General features: G+C 54.5%; 1 protein-coding gene across 7 annotated transcripts in view; it reads right to left on the bottom strand.

The window, feature by feature from the left end:
* Positions 1-2,327: 2,327 nt before the first annotated feature.
* The window catches only part of SCN5A (sodium voltage-gated channel alpha subunit 5), a 96,035-nt gene continuing 82,451 nt past the window's right edge, over positions 2,328-15,911 (bottom strand). For 6 of the 7 annotated variants that reach the window (XM_049099806.1, XM_049099804.1, XM_035704848.2 and 3 more), the window contains 6 exons: positions 15,018-15,299; positions 12,364-12,417; positions 11,616-11,753; positions 10,890-10,994; positions 9,520-9,790; positions 2,328-5,862 (listed from right to left, as the gene is read on the bottom strand). In XM_049099806.1, the coding sequence (XP_048955763.1) occupies positions 4,625-5,862; positions 9,520-9,790; positions 10,890-10,994; positions 11,616-11,753; positions 12,364-12,417; positions 15,018-15,299 (2,088 nt within the window). In that variant the 3' untranslated portion in view covers positions 2,328-4,624. Of the gene's footprint in view, positions 5,863-9,519; positions 9,791-10,889; positions 10,995-11,611; positions 11,754-12,363; positions 12,418-15,017; positions 15,300-15,911 lie in introns of all 7 variants that reach the window. The other variant, XM_049099803.1, reaches the window with a different exon arrangement.

The raw sequence follows: 15,911 nt of genomic DNA on the forward strand, positions 1-15,911 counted from the left end.
GCTGTCATGCTTTTCACTGGGATTTCTTGTAGGAAACACGTTTCTATCACTACCCATCCGAGCTATATAACTATCTGAAACAGTGGTTTCACATGAAAACACGCATCCTGCCACACAGGGTATGCAGCTGTTCCCAATTCTGACATTATTTTTAAAACAGCTGGCAGTGGCCCACTACTGGAATGTGGCCTGTCCTCTGGCAAACCTCCGTCTGGTTGGGGAAAGACAATTCAACAGATGTCATAGAAGGGTGGTGTGGCTTCTGCCCATTTTGGACCAAGGGACCGACACCAGGTCTCACCAGGTTTCGGGGTACCAAACTCCAGGTCTCTCATAAGCAGATGGCTTACAAGGGAAATGGTGCTGGACACTGGGACCCCACAGTCACATCAAGGATATAAAAAGGGGTCCAGAGAGTGGAGGACTGAGGGGAGCTGTGGGAGGGTTTCTTTTTTTTTTTTTTTGTGGGAGGGTTTCTTTGGGAAGAACTGTCACATGCTGTTTCCAGGATCCTGTGGCCTTCTGCAGGCAGTGGGCTATGTGGGCTGCACCAACTTCTTCCTCAGGTCCCCAGAGGGCCTTCTTGGTGGGCTCTGACGTATTGGAAACATGGAGGATGGGCCTCCTGGGGTCCGAGAAAGCTTAGGTGGGCAGATGAAAGATGGGGCTTGATTGCCTGGGACGTGGAGGGGTTATAGGCCAGCTGCTCTGGAGGTGGCTGTGAAGCAGGCTGTGGCTGGGCATGGCTGCACCCCAGAGTGTTGTGTATGTGTGTGCGTGGATGGGGGTGCTCTGATGCTTCTCCTAGGCCTGAGGTGGTGGGCGGGAGAGAGAGGCCTGTGTGTGCCACTGCAGCAGGGCCACCTGAGGGGTCGAGAAGCTTCGAGCAAGAGGCTGTTGCAGACTCACAGGGGCCCCTGGCCCACAGGATGGGCCACAGCATTGGCCCCATATTCATCCAGGCTCAGGGCGAGACTGTCTCCAAGGAAGAAAATGGAATAAAATGGGCTTTGCAGGTGTTTGCAATGAGGCGTGGTTGGTGCTATGACAGGGGAAGTACCTAGAGTGGGGACACGTGATGGAGATGGGGGTGGGTGGTCAGGGGAGGCTCCCAGAGGAGGTGATGTCAAGATGAGTCCTGAGGACTGAATGGAGAGGAGGCCAGTGTGCTGGGTGCAAGGAGTGCAGCTGGCAGGACCTCCACGAGGAAGAGCCCGGGTCCCTGAGGGTTGGAGAGAGAGAGAGACAGGCAGTCACAGAGGTTGGCGGGGCTGGAGGCCGGGGCACTGGTGGCCTGGACCCTGAGGCAACAGGAAACCAGGGAAGGGTGTATCCAGGAGGCAGTGATCTTGGACGAAAATACTCTGGTAGCTGAGCAGTTGGGAAGGGAAGGGAAGTCCCTGAGGGGCTGCCCTGGTCTCAACCCAGGCAGCAGCGAGTGAAGGACATGCGGGCAAGGCAGTGCCAGCAGGGCCCGGGCTGGCCCGTGGGCGAGGAGGATCCTGCAGCTGCAGATGGCATGTGTGGGGCTCGGGCTGAGACCGACGAGCCCAGGGTTGGCTGGCTGGGCTTGAAAGCTGCGCAGGTGTCCCAGGAGGCAGCCGGATGTGCCGGCCTGGAGCTCAGTGGGGGGAACTGGGCTCCAGATAAAGACTGGACTCTAAGTGTGGCGGCAGGGAGGGGGCGGGGGGGGTTTCCTGCCCTCTTCCGGGGAGCGGGCCGGGGCTCCACGTGCTCGGGCATTCGGTGAGATCCCGGAGGACGTGCCCCCTAAGGAGGCACTCGCAGGGGTGGAGGAGGGTGTGGAGGGGGTGGCACCACAGAAGCCCCAAGGAGACAGGTTGCCCAGAGGGGGCTGCCGTCTGCCGAGTTAGCTGCCGAGGAGGAGCTCTGCAAGGTGGCACAGAGAGCTGGCCACAAAGATGCCTCTGCTGGCTGCGGAGCACTTCCGCGGGGTGGCGGGGTGGCAGTGAGGAGCCGGGGTGGGTGAGAGCGAGGAAGCCAGGGTCAGGTGCCACGGGGCCGGGCCTAGCTTGACCATCTGGCTGTTCTCCACAGCCTCCCTCGCCCCAACCTTTCCCATTGTGGGAGCCCCAAAGCACAACCCCTCACAGTGCCCCAGACTGGGGGTCCTGGGAGGTAGGACCCGGGTGCCCCCACTTTCCCTGGACCAGCCACACTCTCCGCTGTTCTCCTGGGAAAATGACGGGAAGTCCTGCATGGTTCTTGGGGTCTCATCTTGCCCCCCTGCACCACGGCCATCGCCTGGGCTTGTTGGGCCGCTGCCACTGCCCTGGTCAAATCATAAGAACAGAGTCCAGGCCAGGTCATGTAAGCCATTTATTGGTTTGTTTTAAAAATATGTATCTTATTTATACACGGAGTTTGGTGAGAAGTGCTCGATTAGCTCAGACAACAGCTGGCACCTGATGCTCCCTCCTTTCCTACCCCTTCCTCCCCTCCTGCTGGCCATCGTGCGGTTCTGGAAAAAAAAAATGAGAGCCACGCGAAAAGCTAAGGAGTTGGGCTTAGCTCACCCTGCCTCAGCCTCAGCCCCAGGCACCTGTCTCAGGGCTCCTGGGTCACACACACACACACACACACACACACACACACACACACAGCTCCCTTCCGGCCAGCGGGCAGCCAGCCGGCTTGCCTCCCAAACCACATTCCTGGCTGCGGTGGGTGCTAGTGCCAGGGAGGGGCACACGCCGCTCCAAGCCTCGAGAGCAAAGCACAGACAGCTACAAAAATAAGATTTCCACTCAGAGAAGTGTGTCTGGGATGGTCAGAGCCATGTCCCACGCTGGACTCAAGGGCAGCACGGGAGAAGAGATCACCGGGACGGCTGGGGCGGGGGCTAGGGTTGCCACCAAGGGAACTCGGAGTGACAAAAAGAAACGTAATACTTGACTCGCCGGCAATGCCCCCTCAGCACCGCCACGAGCTCGCAAACGTCCAGCCCTCCGACAGCTCGGCGAGGTAGGTGAGGAGCAGCCAGTTTCCAGCTCCCGGGGGGCTGCCGGGAGGCGGTGGCAGAGGTGGCGGCAGCGGCGGCTCCGCGGGAGAGCTGGGATGGGCCGAGCCCCTGCCTGCTCAGGCTCCGCCCCCCAACACTGTCACTCCCGGGGGTGACAGTTCTCTGCGTTGAAAGATTTGCATATGCTAAATAGGATTGTCAGCAGCTCAAGAGGCCCTGGGGGTAATTGGACTAGAAAAAGTATTTTTCCCTGAAAAGGCCTTCTCATAAGACCTGTGGACCGCCTAGACCCTGCCCCAGGTTGACCCGCGGGTGTGTGCCACCAGGACCCCGGCTGAGCCAGAGGGGCTGGTCTGGGGCCACATGGCTCCCCTTCCCAAGGGAGCCCATCCCCCTCGCAGGGCAGGGAACTGACCATCCCAAGGCTCCTTCCTGGTGCCAGGCTCACACTGCCCTCCCCACTCCATCTGGAGAGCTGCTGGGCACCACACAGGAGTCCCCCACCCCCACCCCCCAGTCGCACACAGGGCGAGAGGCAGAAAGGTCTGGAAAGAGAGCCCTGGCCACGACAACAGATTCCCTTCCTCAGATGGGCTGGGGCCCCACGGCTGAGGGCTGGTCAGCTTCCTAGCCCTTGTGGCACGGGGCTCAGACTGCTCTTCCTGGCCCGTGGGGCAGGGCCTGCCGGCTTGGGGAGCAAGGACAAGCTGGGGGCTGGCCACACGTGGGGCCGGTTCCCTCATGCCCTTCACTTTAATATTAATACTCGTGCAGAAGGCTGGCCTCTCCCAGGAGGAAAAGGCAACATCATAGCCAGGACCAGCCCTGGGACCCAGGCCGCTCTTTTCTGGAAGGTTTGTGTTTTCCTAGAAAAGACCCCAGGATGGCCTGCATAAAAACACAAGGGGGCGTATAGGACCCTGGGGACAGTGGGAGGCCAGCGTGAGCCCCCACTGGCGAGACCCCTCTGCCTGGCACCTGCCTGAGGGGAGCCTGGGCCACAGGGAGCCCGAGTGTGGCCCCCGTGTGTGGACTGTGCGTACACGCATGTGCGAGAAAAGAGGTTCAGCTCTCCTGGCACCGTGGCCTGAGCAGCAGGGGATCCCCTTCTGGTCCCAGGGCATCGAAGGCCTGGGGAGGTCATACTGGGTGTCACTTTTGCTTTGAGAACAGAGTTCCAACAGCTCCACAGACACTCGTGTTTGGAGTTAAGAAAAGGCAGTGTGAACTACTGCCATCGTCCATGGAAAAAACAGTTCTTTGCTCAAGTAAAAAAATATCAAATATAATAAATTTATGAAAGCCCATTCACAACATCTACAGTCTCAGTTTTGTAGTTCTCCTCGGCAGCTGGGGTGCTGTGGCTTTTCAAGGCCCCCGGGTGTGGCCTGAGCAGCCCCGCCACTGGTGTGTGTAGGGCCTCCGGTGACAGGCCACCCAGAACGGTCAGCCCGGCCACCTGCTTGTGGCCATCCACGGGGGTGCCGCAGGACTCAGCCTCATTGACCCGCGGGGCCCAGGCCCAGCTCTCACGCCCGGAGCCCAAGGAAGGCCCAGCAGATGCCGGCTTGTGGCTGCGGTCACATTTGCTCCGATGCGACAGGCCGCCTCCCGGTGCCTCCTGGCCAGCCGGGCTGAGGCTCACACGATAGACTCGCGGTCCCTGTCTGGGGACGGGGGCAGGTCGGCGAGGTCCTCGCTGCGGCTGTAGTCGGACGCCCGCACCTGCGGGTTATCGCTGGTGGCCCTGGTGACGCTGTCGTAGGAGGGGGGGGAGGACGTGGAGGAAATGGAGGAGCTGGAGGGCGGGCCAAGGCGCCGGGAGAAGTTCTCGGCCATCGTGTAGGCGATGAGGCCCTCCCGCTCCGGGGCCCGCTCTCCGGACCGCGCGCCGCCGGCCTGCTGGCGGTACAGGAAGGACGCGTGCTTCACGGAGCGCTGCAGCAGGTGCCTCCGGAAGGCGCGCTGGATGACGGTGGCCGACACCTCCTCGTGCTTGCGCCGCAGCGTGGTGGTGATGGGCTCGTACGAGATCTTGGACGGGTTGGCCGCCATGAACTTCTCCTCCATCTGGATCTTCAGGGCGTCCATCTCCCCAGACTCGCCCAGCACCCTCTTGGTGAAGGCAAAGAGGATGTCCATGCAGTGGATCCGGTCCCCGCTCACCATGGGCAGGTCCATATTGATGAGGCTTATCTGGTTGGGTTTGGCGATGCGCAGCGGCTCGGACAGGGCGTCGGCGAAGTCGGACAGGGCCGAGTACTCGATGAACTGGGTGGCCTCCGGGTCGAACTTCTCCCAGATCTCATAGAACATGTCGAAGTCGTCCTCGCTCAGGGGCTCGGTGCTCTCCTCTGTGGCCACGCTGAAGTTCTCGAGGATGATGGCGATGTACATGTTGACCACGATGAGGAAGGAGATGATGATGTACGTGGTGAAGAAGAGGATGCCCACAGCCGGGCTCCCACAGTTCCCCCGGGAGCCATTGCTGTTGGGTAGATTGGGGTCACAGTAAGGGGGCCCCGTGTTGAGGATGGGGCTGAGGAGGCCATCCCAGCCAGCCGACGTGGTGATCTGGAAGAGGCACAGCATGCTGTTGGCGAAGGTCTGGAAGTTGAACATGTCATCGATGCCGGCCTCCCACTTGACATAAGCGAAGTTAGCCATGCCGAAGATGGAGTAGATGAACATGACGAGGAAGAGCAGCAGGCCGATGTTGAAGAGGGCAGGCAGGGACATCATGAGGGCAAAGAGCAGTGTGCGGATCCCCTTGGCACCTCGAATCAGCCTGAGGATGCGGCCGATTCGGGCCAGGCGGATGACTCGGAAGAGCGTTGGGGAGAAGAAGTACTTCTGGATGATGTCTGAGAGCACGGTACCTGTGGGAGACAACAGAGGCCGCGCCACCAGTGGGTCTCTGTCCTCCCTCTAGCCCTGCCCCACTGTACGGATCTCTGTGTGGCAAGGAGCTAAGGAGAGGAGGCCCTTTCAGGAGGACTGGGTTGACCGGGGCGTGCAAGGACCCTGTCTGGGTCTCCGTTTCTCATCTGTGACCCAGAGAATGAGGACCCACAGTACCCACACCGTACCCACACCTTGTACAAAGTGCTTCCCAGACCTCTCTTCCCTTGGTCTTCTGAGAACACCTGTCCGGTAGAGCTGTACTGGGCCCATCTGCTAGATCCTGGGTTCTGAAACCCGAGAGGATTTGCTCAGCATCTGGGTGGCCTTGCTTGGACCAGAGCTCAGGCTCAGGCTTTTCAGCAACTCATTACTCAAAAGTGGGGTCTGAGGATCAGCAGCCCTGGGATTCTCCTGGGAGCTTCTCAGAAATGTGGATGCTCCGTTCCACCCCCTGTCCCACTGTGTTTTAATAAGCCCAGATAATTCATGTGCTCATGGAAGGGCACATGACCCTTGGAAAGGCACTGGCCCACAAGCCTGTGTTCTCTGCCACACCTGCAACACCTCAGCCTCTCTGAGATTGTTCCTGCCACCCTCCCAACCCTGCTAGCTTCCAGAGCTTCCTGCTGCTTGGTCTCTATTGACAACTCCGGGTTTGGAGTTTTGAGAGGCAGGCATACAAGTTACATGAGAAAGAATGACATGAACTCGCTTTGTATTGGCCTGAGTGACCTTTCCAGACTCCTCATGTAATCATGTCACCAGCTGACACGCGTCATGTTCACTGTCAATAAGGCACTGGGCTGAGCATTTTATATCTATCCATTTAGCCCTTCCGGTCACCCGAGGAGGTAAGCTGATACCATCATCCTCATTTTCCAGAAGAGGAAATTGAGAGGTGAGGTAACTTACCCAAGTTGTCACCTAGTCAGTGGAACACTGAGATTCAACTCAGACACTCTGGCTCCAGGTTGACCTGTTAACCATGTCCCTCCAGCACAGCCAGGCACCAGTACCAGGAGGTGTCCCTGAGGCACATGCCACGTCTCCTCCCATAGCTCACCCACACTGTCCTTCATCGGCCCCCTCGAGGCTGCTGACATCCTGCATTCTCTAAAGCTTCTCTCCAGTCCTGCCTGGCATGCTCACCTTCACCCCTGCCTGGGAACTCCCAGAGTACTTCCTGACCCTCCATCTAGCTTCTAACCATCTGTCACTACAGCTACGATGGCCCCTGACTCAGCCCCTGTGTCTCCCTCTGAGGTCACTGAAGGCACAAGCTGTATGTGTATGGCAGAAAGGGGAAAGTCAGCCACCACACAGCAGAGTTCCACAGAGCAAGGGTCAAGCATTTGGGCTCTGAGCACAAGCAACAGAAAAAAGAAATATTGATAAATTGGGACTTCATCAAAACAAAAAGCTTTGTGCTTCAAGAGACAACAACCAAGAAAGTGACAAGACAACTCACAGCAAGGGAGAAAATGTTTGCGAATTGTGTGGTAAGAGACTGGTGTCCAGAATATATAAAGAACTCTCGGGATCCCTGGGTGGCGCAGCGGTTTGGTGCCTGCCTTTGGCCCAGGGCGCGATCCTGGAGACCCGGGATCGAATCCCACATCGGGCTCCCGGTGCATGGAGCCTGCTTCTCCCTCTGCCTGTGTCTCTGCCTCTCTCTCTCTCTCTCTCTCTGTGACTATCATAAATAAATAAAAATTAAAAAAAAAAATTAAAAAAAAAAAAAAAAAAAAAAAAGAACTCTCACACATCAACAACAAGAACATAAATAAGCCAACTAAAAAATAAGCAAAGGATCTGAATAGACATTTCTCCAAGACATTTCTCCCATCATAGACCAAGACATACCATAGAAAATGACCACTAAGCACATGGAAAGATGCTCAGTGTCATTAGTCATTAGGGAAATGTAAACCAAAACCTCAACAAAATGATCACTTCATATCTGCCAGGGTGCCTATGATAAAAAATCACAGACAGTAACAAGTATTGGTGGGGATGTGCAGTCACTGGAACCCTTATACGTTGATGACGGGAATGTAAAAAGGTGCACCTACAGTGGAAAAACAGTTTGGCAGCCCCTCAAAATTTTAGATTTAATGGTTTTCAGGGCCTGGGGAGAGGGAAATAGTCTACAATCAGATGTAGTGGTGAAGGTTGCACAACTCTGTTGAATATACTAGCAACTACTAAATTGTAAACTTTAAAGGGTACATCTTACAGTATGTGAATTGTATCCCAATAAAATTGTTACTTAAAAAGGGAGTGGTGTCTGAATGACTCCGTTCGTTAAGCATCTGACTCTTGATTTCGGCTCAGGTTATGATCTCTGGGCTGGGTGTGGAGTCTGCTCCCTTTCCCTCTGCCCCTCCCACCTCCCTGCTCTTGCGCTTGCTCACTCTATAAGTAAATAACAAAAACAAAAGAGGGTTTGGGTCCTGAGGTCAAACACATGTAGATGTATTCTATGGCTTGAATGTTTGAATCCCAAATTCATATGTTGAAATCCCAATTTCCAAAGATGATGGTGTTAGCAGGTGAGACCTTTGGGAGGTACTTAGGTCATGAGAGTGGAGCCCTCATGAGTGGGATCAGTGCCTTATAAAAGAGGCCCTAGAAAGCTCCCTTGCCACTTCTACTTTGTGAGGACACAGCAAAGAAGGTGCTGGTTATGAACCAGGGAAAAGATCCCCGCCAGAAAACATGACCATGCTGGTGCCTTAATCTTGGCCTTTCAGCATCCAGAAGTATGAGAAATTAATTTCTGGTGTTTATGAACTACCCAGTCTGGTGTTTGGTTATAGCAGCCCAAACAGATGGAATGTGAATCCTATCTCTTCTGTTCCTAGTTTTATGATCTCCTTGCCTCTATGCTGACTTTATTTTTTTAAAAATATTTTATTTATTTATTCATGAAAGGCACACACACACACACGCAGAGAGAGAGAGAGAGAGAGAGAGAGGCAGAGAGAGAGAGAGGCAGAGACATATGCAGAGGGAGAAGTAGGCTCCATGCAGGGAGCCCGACATGGGACTTGATCCCGGGACTTGGGGATCGTGCGCCCTGAGCCAAAGCCAGACACTGAACCGCTGAGCCATCCAGGCGTCCCTCAATGCTGAATTTGTAAGGTCAGATGCATGAGGTGGGTGATGTCTGAAGGAGTCTGGCACACATATTGGTGGCTTTACTCTAGAATTTTCCATCTCCAGGGATAATTTCTACCCAAGAAGGCCACCTGCTCCCATCTCTGGAGAGTCACCACACCCTAGAAAGCCACTTCTTCCTTTAGCCTTGGGAGGGCAGGGAAACCTGCTCATCTCTCACTCCCTTTACAGACTCATTCTTGAAGCTCTCACAGAGAACAGAAAACTGTGTTCTAGGGTCCCATGGAAAGTGGGGCCAAGAGTGGGCGCTGGCTCCTCCGCGAGGATGGCCTCCTTGGCCTGAGTGGGCCTCCTAGACAAATTCTCTATTGAGGGGTGTGTGTGTGTGTGTGTGTATCTGCATTTGTGACAGGGGAAAGGTGTGGATTGCAGAGAAAGGAACAAAGGAGCCTAGTACACTTGGCATTAAGTCCAGACCCCAGACGAGAGGAGGGGCCAGCTTGTATACCCACCCACGATGGAGAGGATGACAACCACAAAGTCGAAGATGTTCCAGCTGTTGGTGAAGTAATAGTGGCGCAGGGCAGCCATCTTGATGATACACTCGCCTGTGAATATGGCTACAAAGAGCAGGTTGATCTTGGCCAAGATGTTGACCTTCTCGGGACTCTGGTCATCTGTCTCTACCATCATGGTCACCATGTTCAAGCAGATGAGAAACATGATGGTGACGTCGAAGGCCTGCTTAGTCACAATGTCGAATAGGAAACCCTGGTACTTGTTCTGAAAGGAGAGGCAAAGGATGGGCTCAGCAGGGACCTGAAACAGGCCAGCAGGTCCCCCTGTGGCTGTCCCTCGACCCAGACCATCCACCCTCCTATTCTCCCCAGGGTGAGAGAAGTCAGGAGGCTGAAACAGCCTGGCACTCCTGCTTCTGGGCCTGGCCCTCAGGCTCCCTCTTCCCTGAAGTCTTCTCTGAATCTTCAGGAAGGAATTTCTCCTACCCTGAGCTTCCCTAGCACATCACTGTTCACTGGGCTTCTCCTTGTTCCCGCTGTCTGATGGCTCAAGCTTAAATTTAAAGTTCAGTCCTAGTAATTGGATCAGCCCTTAGGTTAACAGATGTCCTCTACCCTTTTTGGAATTGATTTGGTTTATTCTATCAACTATATTTGTGTCTTTAATTGTTTGCCACCTCAGATTATTTGGGGAAAGAGAGAAGATTATAAATAATTGTACACACACACACACACACACATACACACACACCCCTAATCTAGAACAAAGCATGGTGAAAGGGTAGGAACTAGATAATAATTGATGAACTGGGTTAAAACCTGGGACTGTGAAAGTAACCAAATCACTTTAGCTAGTGATTCGGGTTATGCCATGTAATTACTTTGAGTACTGCCTGCCTGCCCCCTTGCTGCTGGGCCCTTTATTGGAGAATGTCTGGGTCAGGCAAGGGAGTCGGCCTCAAGGGGGACTGAGTGTCTTCCTGGGGCCACCTGCCAGGGGACTCCAGGCTGTGTCTGTCCCACCCAGAGGTGGCTAGGAAGAGGCTGCAAATGGGGGTGGGCCTGCAGAGGCCACCCTGCTCACTCTGGCAGGGGAGGAGGGCGCAGAGGAGAGGGACCCCTGTGGGAAGGAGTGCCCCTGGCTGGAATGGCCCACCCATGCCTTCCTCACTTTTTCCAGGAGTTTGAGGCCCGTGCATGTGGTCAGGTGCCTGACAGTGCCCCTCCTTCCCTGCACTGACCAAGGGCCCTGGGCTAGCCTGAAAGGCTGTTTAGAGGTCTTGATGGCTGGTCCTGGGGGGTGGGGGCTACCCAGCACCCCAAGCACACCCTCCCCAGTCTTGCTGGATTGGGAGCTGGCTCACCAGAGGCCGAGGGATGGGCTTCTGGGGCTTCTTGGAGCCCAGCTTTTTCATGGCGTTGTAATACTTCTTCTGCTCTTCTGTCATGAAGATGTCCTGGCCCCCTAAGTGCAGAGAGACAGGTACAGGCCTCATTTTGGGGTCCTTAGGGGTTCTAGCATGGGGGGCATAGGGATCTTGCCTCCTTGATGAGGTGCCTCGGTTGGCCTTCTCACTTTCTCTCCCTATCGTGCACCAGAGAGTCCTCTGCAAATCTGCTTTCACAAAGTCCCTGTCTCCCTTCACTTTGAGGCCTCTCTCGATTTGTCAGGTGCAAATCCAGTCCCCATCCCCCACCCGCTCCCCTGCCCAGCCTGGCCACCCTGGAGGTGCTCTCTGCCTAGTTGGTTTGCCTGCCACGCAATCATGGCCCATCCGTTGGAGCTCTGGAGAGACCCTGGGCTGCTGTCTCCATCGTGGACCAGGTGACTTAGTCCCAACCATCAGCCCAGCTCCTCTCAGGAGCCTCAGCTGTCAGGCAGCCACAGGCCCCCACTTCCACTCCTACAGACTGGGCGTGTCACCTCATGAACATGCCCCTCTCCTGCCCACTCCAGTATCTGTGGGGAGTGGGGGGGAGGCCCATCCCCCGCAGGAGGGCACAATGGGGCCAGGGGCCAGAATGGCTCCTCAGCCCCCTGGTGGCCCACCCCACCCTGCTGACCCAGGGGGAGCAGGCGCTCTACGTATCTTTTTCTTCTGTTGGTTGAAGTTGTCGATGATGACACCGATGAAAAGGTTCAGGGTGAAGAAAGACCCGAAGATGATGAAAATGACGAAGTAGATGTACATGTAGAGGTTATATTCCCACTGGGGCTGCTCTTCAAACTGAGCGGGAGAAATCAGACATGGGGGTCAGGCAGGCAGGAAGGGGAAGGGGCTGGCTGGGCGAGAGGGTGTGTCCAGAGGGAGGTGACCAGTCGGGGCTGCGTGTCTGTGTGTGCGTGCATGTGCAGAGCAGGGCCGGCCAGGGTGGGGATGGGGTTCAGGAGAGTGATGGCTCAGGGTTGATGTGGCACTGCCTGGCTTCTGCCCAACAGAAAGTGTGAGTGTAGCAGGTCCGTGTCCCTGTCGTTCCCCCGCCCCTTCGCCTTCACTGAATGGTCACTGTGATTGGGCAGGGCACAAGGATGAAAAGGAAACTTGATCTGCATCTCTATTGCTTCTATTCTGTCTCTTCTGGGGTAAGACTGAGATTTAAGTAAATGGCAGTGAATTTAATTTGAAAGATATTTGAGAATTTGGGGCTCCTGGGGAGACCATGCAACTTTGCCCCAGGGCCAGGCCTGGGCATTCCAGAGAGGCTCAACTGCAGGTTGGCACAAGAGATCTGGCCCTTATGGGGTGGGCTTCTGAGGGTGCACACAGATTCCCTAGTGCCAAGTGTCCTAAACCTCATGTGCCTGATGTGGTGGGAGAGGCCAGTATGGTTACCTACCCCCCTGGAGTCCACAGCTGCGTACATAATGTCCATCCAGCCTTTAAATGTTGCCTGGAAGGAAAAGATAAGAGTAAGAATCATTTGACTTGCACTTATTGAGTTATCTGGGGTCCTATCCAGACAAGTGAGGCCAGGAAATAGCCTCCTCTGAGAAGCAAGCATCCCGCCCCGCCCCTTTGGCCGTGTTCACATGACTGGGCAGTTCAGGAAGGGCCTTCCGGTTCAGGACTGGGGGTGGAGGGGAAGCCCCCCGCACAAGGGGGTCATGGAGGGGGTAAGAAGCTTCTCGATGTTAGCCAGGACACTGAGGAGAACCGAAGGAGGTCTGCCTTTCAGATCCACCTTCATTCCAGATTCTGAAACGATGCAGTCCTACAGTGGGTGTCAGGGTCAGAGAGGGGGACCCCAATGCTAACCTGGACCCCTGTCAAGCAGCTTGGAGTCGTGGCTTCTGTTCCACGACTTTTCAGGATGGCCCTGAAGCATCCCAACCTCCCCTCGTACTTAAGGGGTCCTTTAGTCAGTGATGTGTCAGTAAGGGGCTAACAAATGGTTTTCCAGAAGAAAACAAAGCCCTGATTGTCATGTTTGCCAATTTCTCTGGGTAAACACTCCCACCACGGCCAATTTCAAGTCACTGACTGGCCGTTACTGAACACAGACTTGGGAAGAGATGCAGAGGAGCATAGCATTATAGCATTTCCACGGTATGGATACAGCACATGTAAATAACCTTAAAAGCATAGATGATAATATGTGCTAATGGTGAATTTTGATTTTTAAAATAACTTATTTTTTAAAGTAATCTCTATACCCAACATAGGGCTTGAGCCCACAATCCCAAAATCAACAGTAGCATGCTCCACTGACTGAGCCAGACAGGTACCCCCTGATTTTGTTTCAATATCACTTAGTGAATTATAAGTTTATAAAATCTGATCTTTAATCATGGCTTGCAAAATATCTGAAAATGCAACAATCTGCTCTTGTGAGCCTACACAAGCCTGCTCCAGTTGGCCACTCCAAGGCAGTAAAGGAAGAGGCTGAATGACCCAGGGCTCTGGTGCTGGCTACACTGTCTGGGCTGCTACGAAGATTCAGGAAGAGCCTGAGAGACATGCTTGGGTGGTGAGGCTGACTTCCAGTGAGTCTCACTTGTGTCCTCGGCAACATCCGATCTTCCCCCAAGCCTCCTTTCAGGGTACAACGGTCCACACAACTTTCATGTCTGAGAGTTCTTATGGCACTGGGAGGCAGATGGGGGAACTGAGGCTGCTCCAGAGAAGGCGAACTACTTCAGCTCCCTGTGCCAGGAAGCCCTGCCCTATGAAGAGAGGGCTGGAGATGCTCTGGAAACGGCTGGAGAGCACCGATGGTGCTAAGATGCTTGTGACTGCCTTTCTGGCCACTGTGTTCTATCTGCAATGACTGTCAGCTCCCAGTCTACAAAAGGGCCTTTCCTTCCAGGTTCTGACATCTAATTTATTTATTTATTTATTTATTTATTTATTTATTTATTTATTTATTTATGAGAGAGAGAGAGAGGGAGAGCGAGGGAGAGAGAGAGAGAGAGAGAGGGAGAGAGACTGTGCTCACGTGGGTGCATGTGGGGGTGGGGTGGGAGGGGCAGGGAGAGAGGGTGGAGAATCTCAAGAAGACTCCCTGTAGAGCCTGATGTGGGGCTCACACAGGGCTCAATCTCATGACCCTGAGATCATGACCTGAGTTGAAATTGAGAGTTGGACGCTTCACTGACTCAGCCGCCCAAGTGCCCCTCAAGTTTTGGCATCTAGAGGGAGGCCCCAGGGACAGAGGGTCTCTGGGTTTGGCTCTAATCTTCTCTAGGAGGCATTTCAGGGGAGTCTTTGAAGAAAGCTACCTCTGGGATTTAAGGGAGGGCTGGAGGTGCGAGTAGATGTGCATTAAGTTTTCAGATGGGAGCCCACTGAGTGCTCCTCTACTCTGGGGACTAGAGACAGGTACTTGGGCTTAACACTGGGATAGTAAGGGAAGTAAGCCGTGCTTCTGTGTGTTACAGTCTGTCCGCATGTCTGCTGTCAAGGCTACTTGTAGGCTAATTTTATGCCATGTATCATGCTCACTGAAGCCACCATCCTCACAAATCAATGGAAACTTTGGAAGGATGGGGTAGCGTCATGTGCATTTCGACACCACACATCTTACACACCAGAAACTGCACAGAGGCATTGTCACCTTTTCTTTTCTCTTTTTTTTTTTTTTTTCTTTTATTGTCACCTTTTCTAACAGAAGGCTGGACTCTCCGGGTGGCTAATAGTTTCGTCTCTGTGTGTCTATGGTCTTTGCCTTTTAACCTGTGCCATCACACTGCCAAACTGATAGCATGAGGTTGTCAACCTGACTACTGGCTGTGAGGTTAGTTCTGCCTCAGTGCTGAACCCCCATGCCATGCACCTTGGAGAATGCGGCATCTGTTCTAGAGTGGAAAATCTGGGGACTTCCCAAGGAGCCAAGAAGTCTCTGGACAATCCTTAGCCTCCTTTGGGCAGCGTGACCCTACGGTTAGGACCCAGAGCAGTCCCATGGTCCCCCACCTGCCCATGCCATGGGTGCAGGTGCATGATGCTGGACAGCCTGTGGGAGGGAGGAAGTCCCTCCTCTCCAGGACTTACCACCTGCAGAAGAGCTAGGTACCCGGCGCCCACGTTGTCAAAGTTGACTTTCACCTTGGTCCAGTACAGTTCGCCGGTCACGTTGAAAGACTCACAGTCACTCTTATTGTTCACAACGGTGTAGTTCAAAGGCAGGTCTCCCTCAGTCTGGTTGATGCATCGCCCAAACTTCCCCGCAAACATGTTCACACCCATGATGCTGAAGATGAGCCAGAAGATGAGGCAGACGAGGAGGACATTCATGATGGATGGGATGGCGCCCACCAGGGCATTGACCACAACCTCAAGTGGACAGAGAAGAAGCTCAGTTCCTGAGGATGCCCAGAGCATGGGCCCTTGTCAAGACCCACCTACCCGTGCCTCTTTCCCCACTGATCTCTTTTCCTACAGGCCCCTATGGGAATGGGGGGTAGAAGAGTTCCTGTCCCCAAGGAAGGGCTAGCCCTGGCTGGAAGCCCTGATGGGGAATAAAGGGAGAGATGATGGGGAGCCTGGGGGAGAGAACATACACACCTTTTTGTTTGTTTTGCACACTAATGTCTGACCAAGTCCAGAACTTCTGCTTTTCCCTTCTGGTCCTATCCTGAGTTCACGACCTTCAAACTTAATTTTCAACAGGGTCTCTCTAGTTAAGTATCTGCCAGCAGTCCGATGGGAAAGGGCCTCTGGAGACGCATTCTCTGAGCTAAGTTTCTGGTTTATTTTGGGGTTGCTGCTACTAGGAAGGATGGGTGTTCTCCCTGAAGTCTGCCCAGGGGACCTCCCCGTGGCGTGTCTGGCAGGTGCTCTGGCAGCCCTCCAGTGCTGCGGTGAGAGCCGGGCCGGGAGGGCAGGGGGTGTGGCGTGGAGCTCCCCATGCTCTGCCCTTCCCGAAGCGGCTCTCTGACCCCGTGG

This window comes from Canis lupus, chromosome 23 (genome assembly GCF_003254725.2).
Source record: "Canis lupus dingo isolate Sandy chromosome 23, ASM325472v2, whole genome shotgun sequence".
In the NCBI taxonomy this organism is placed as follows: Eukaryota; Metazoa; Chordata; class Mammalia; order Carnivora; family Canidae; genus Canis; species Canis lupus.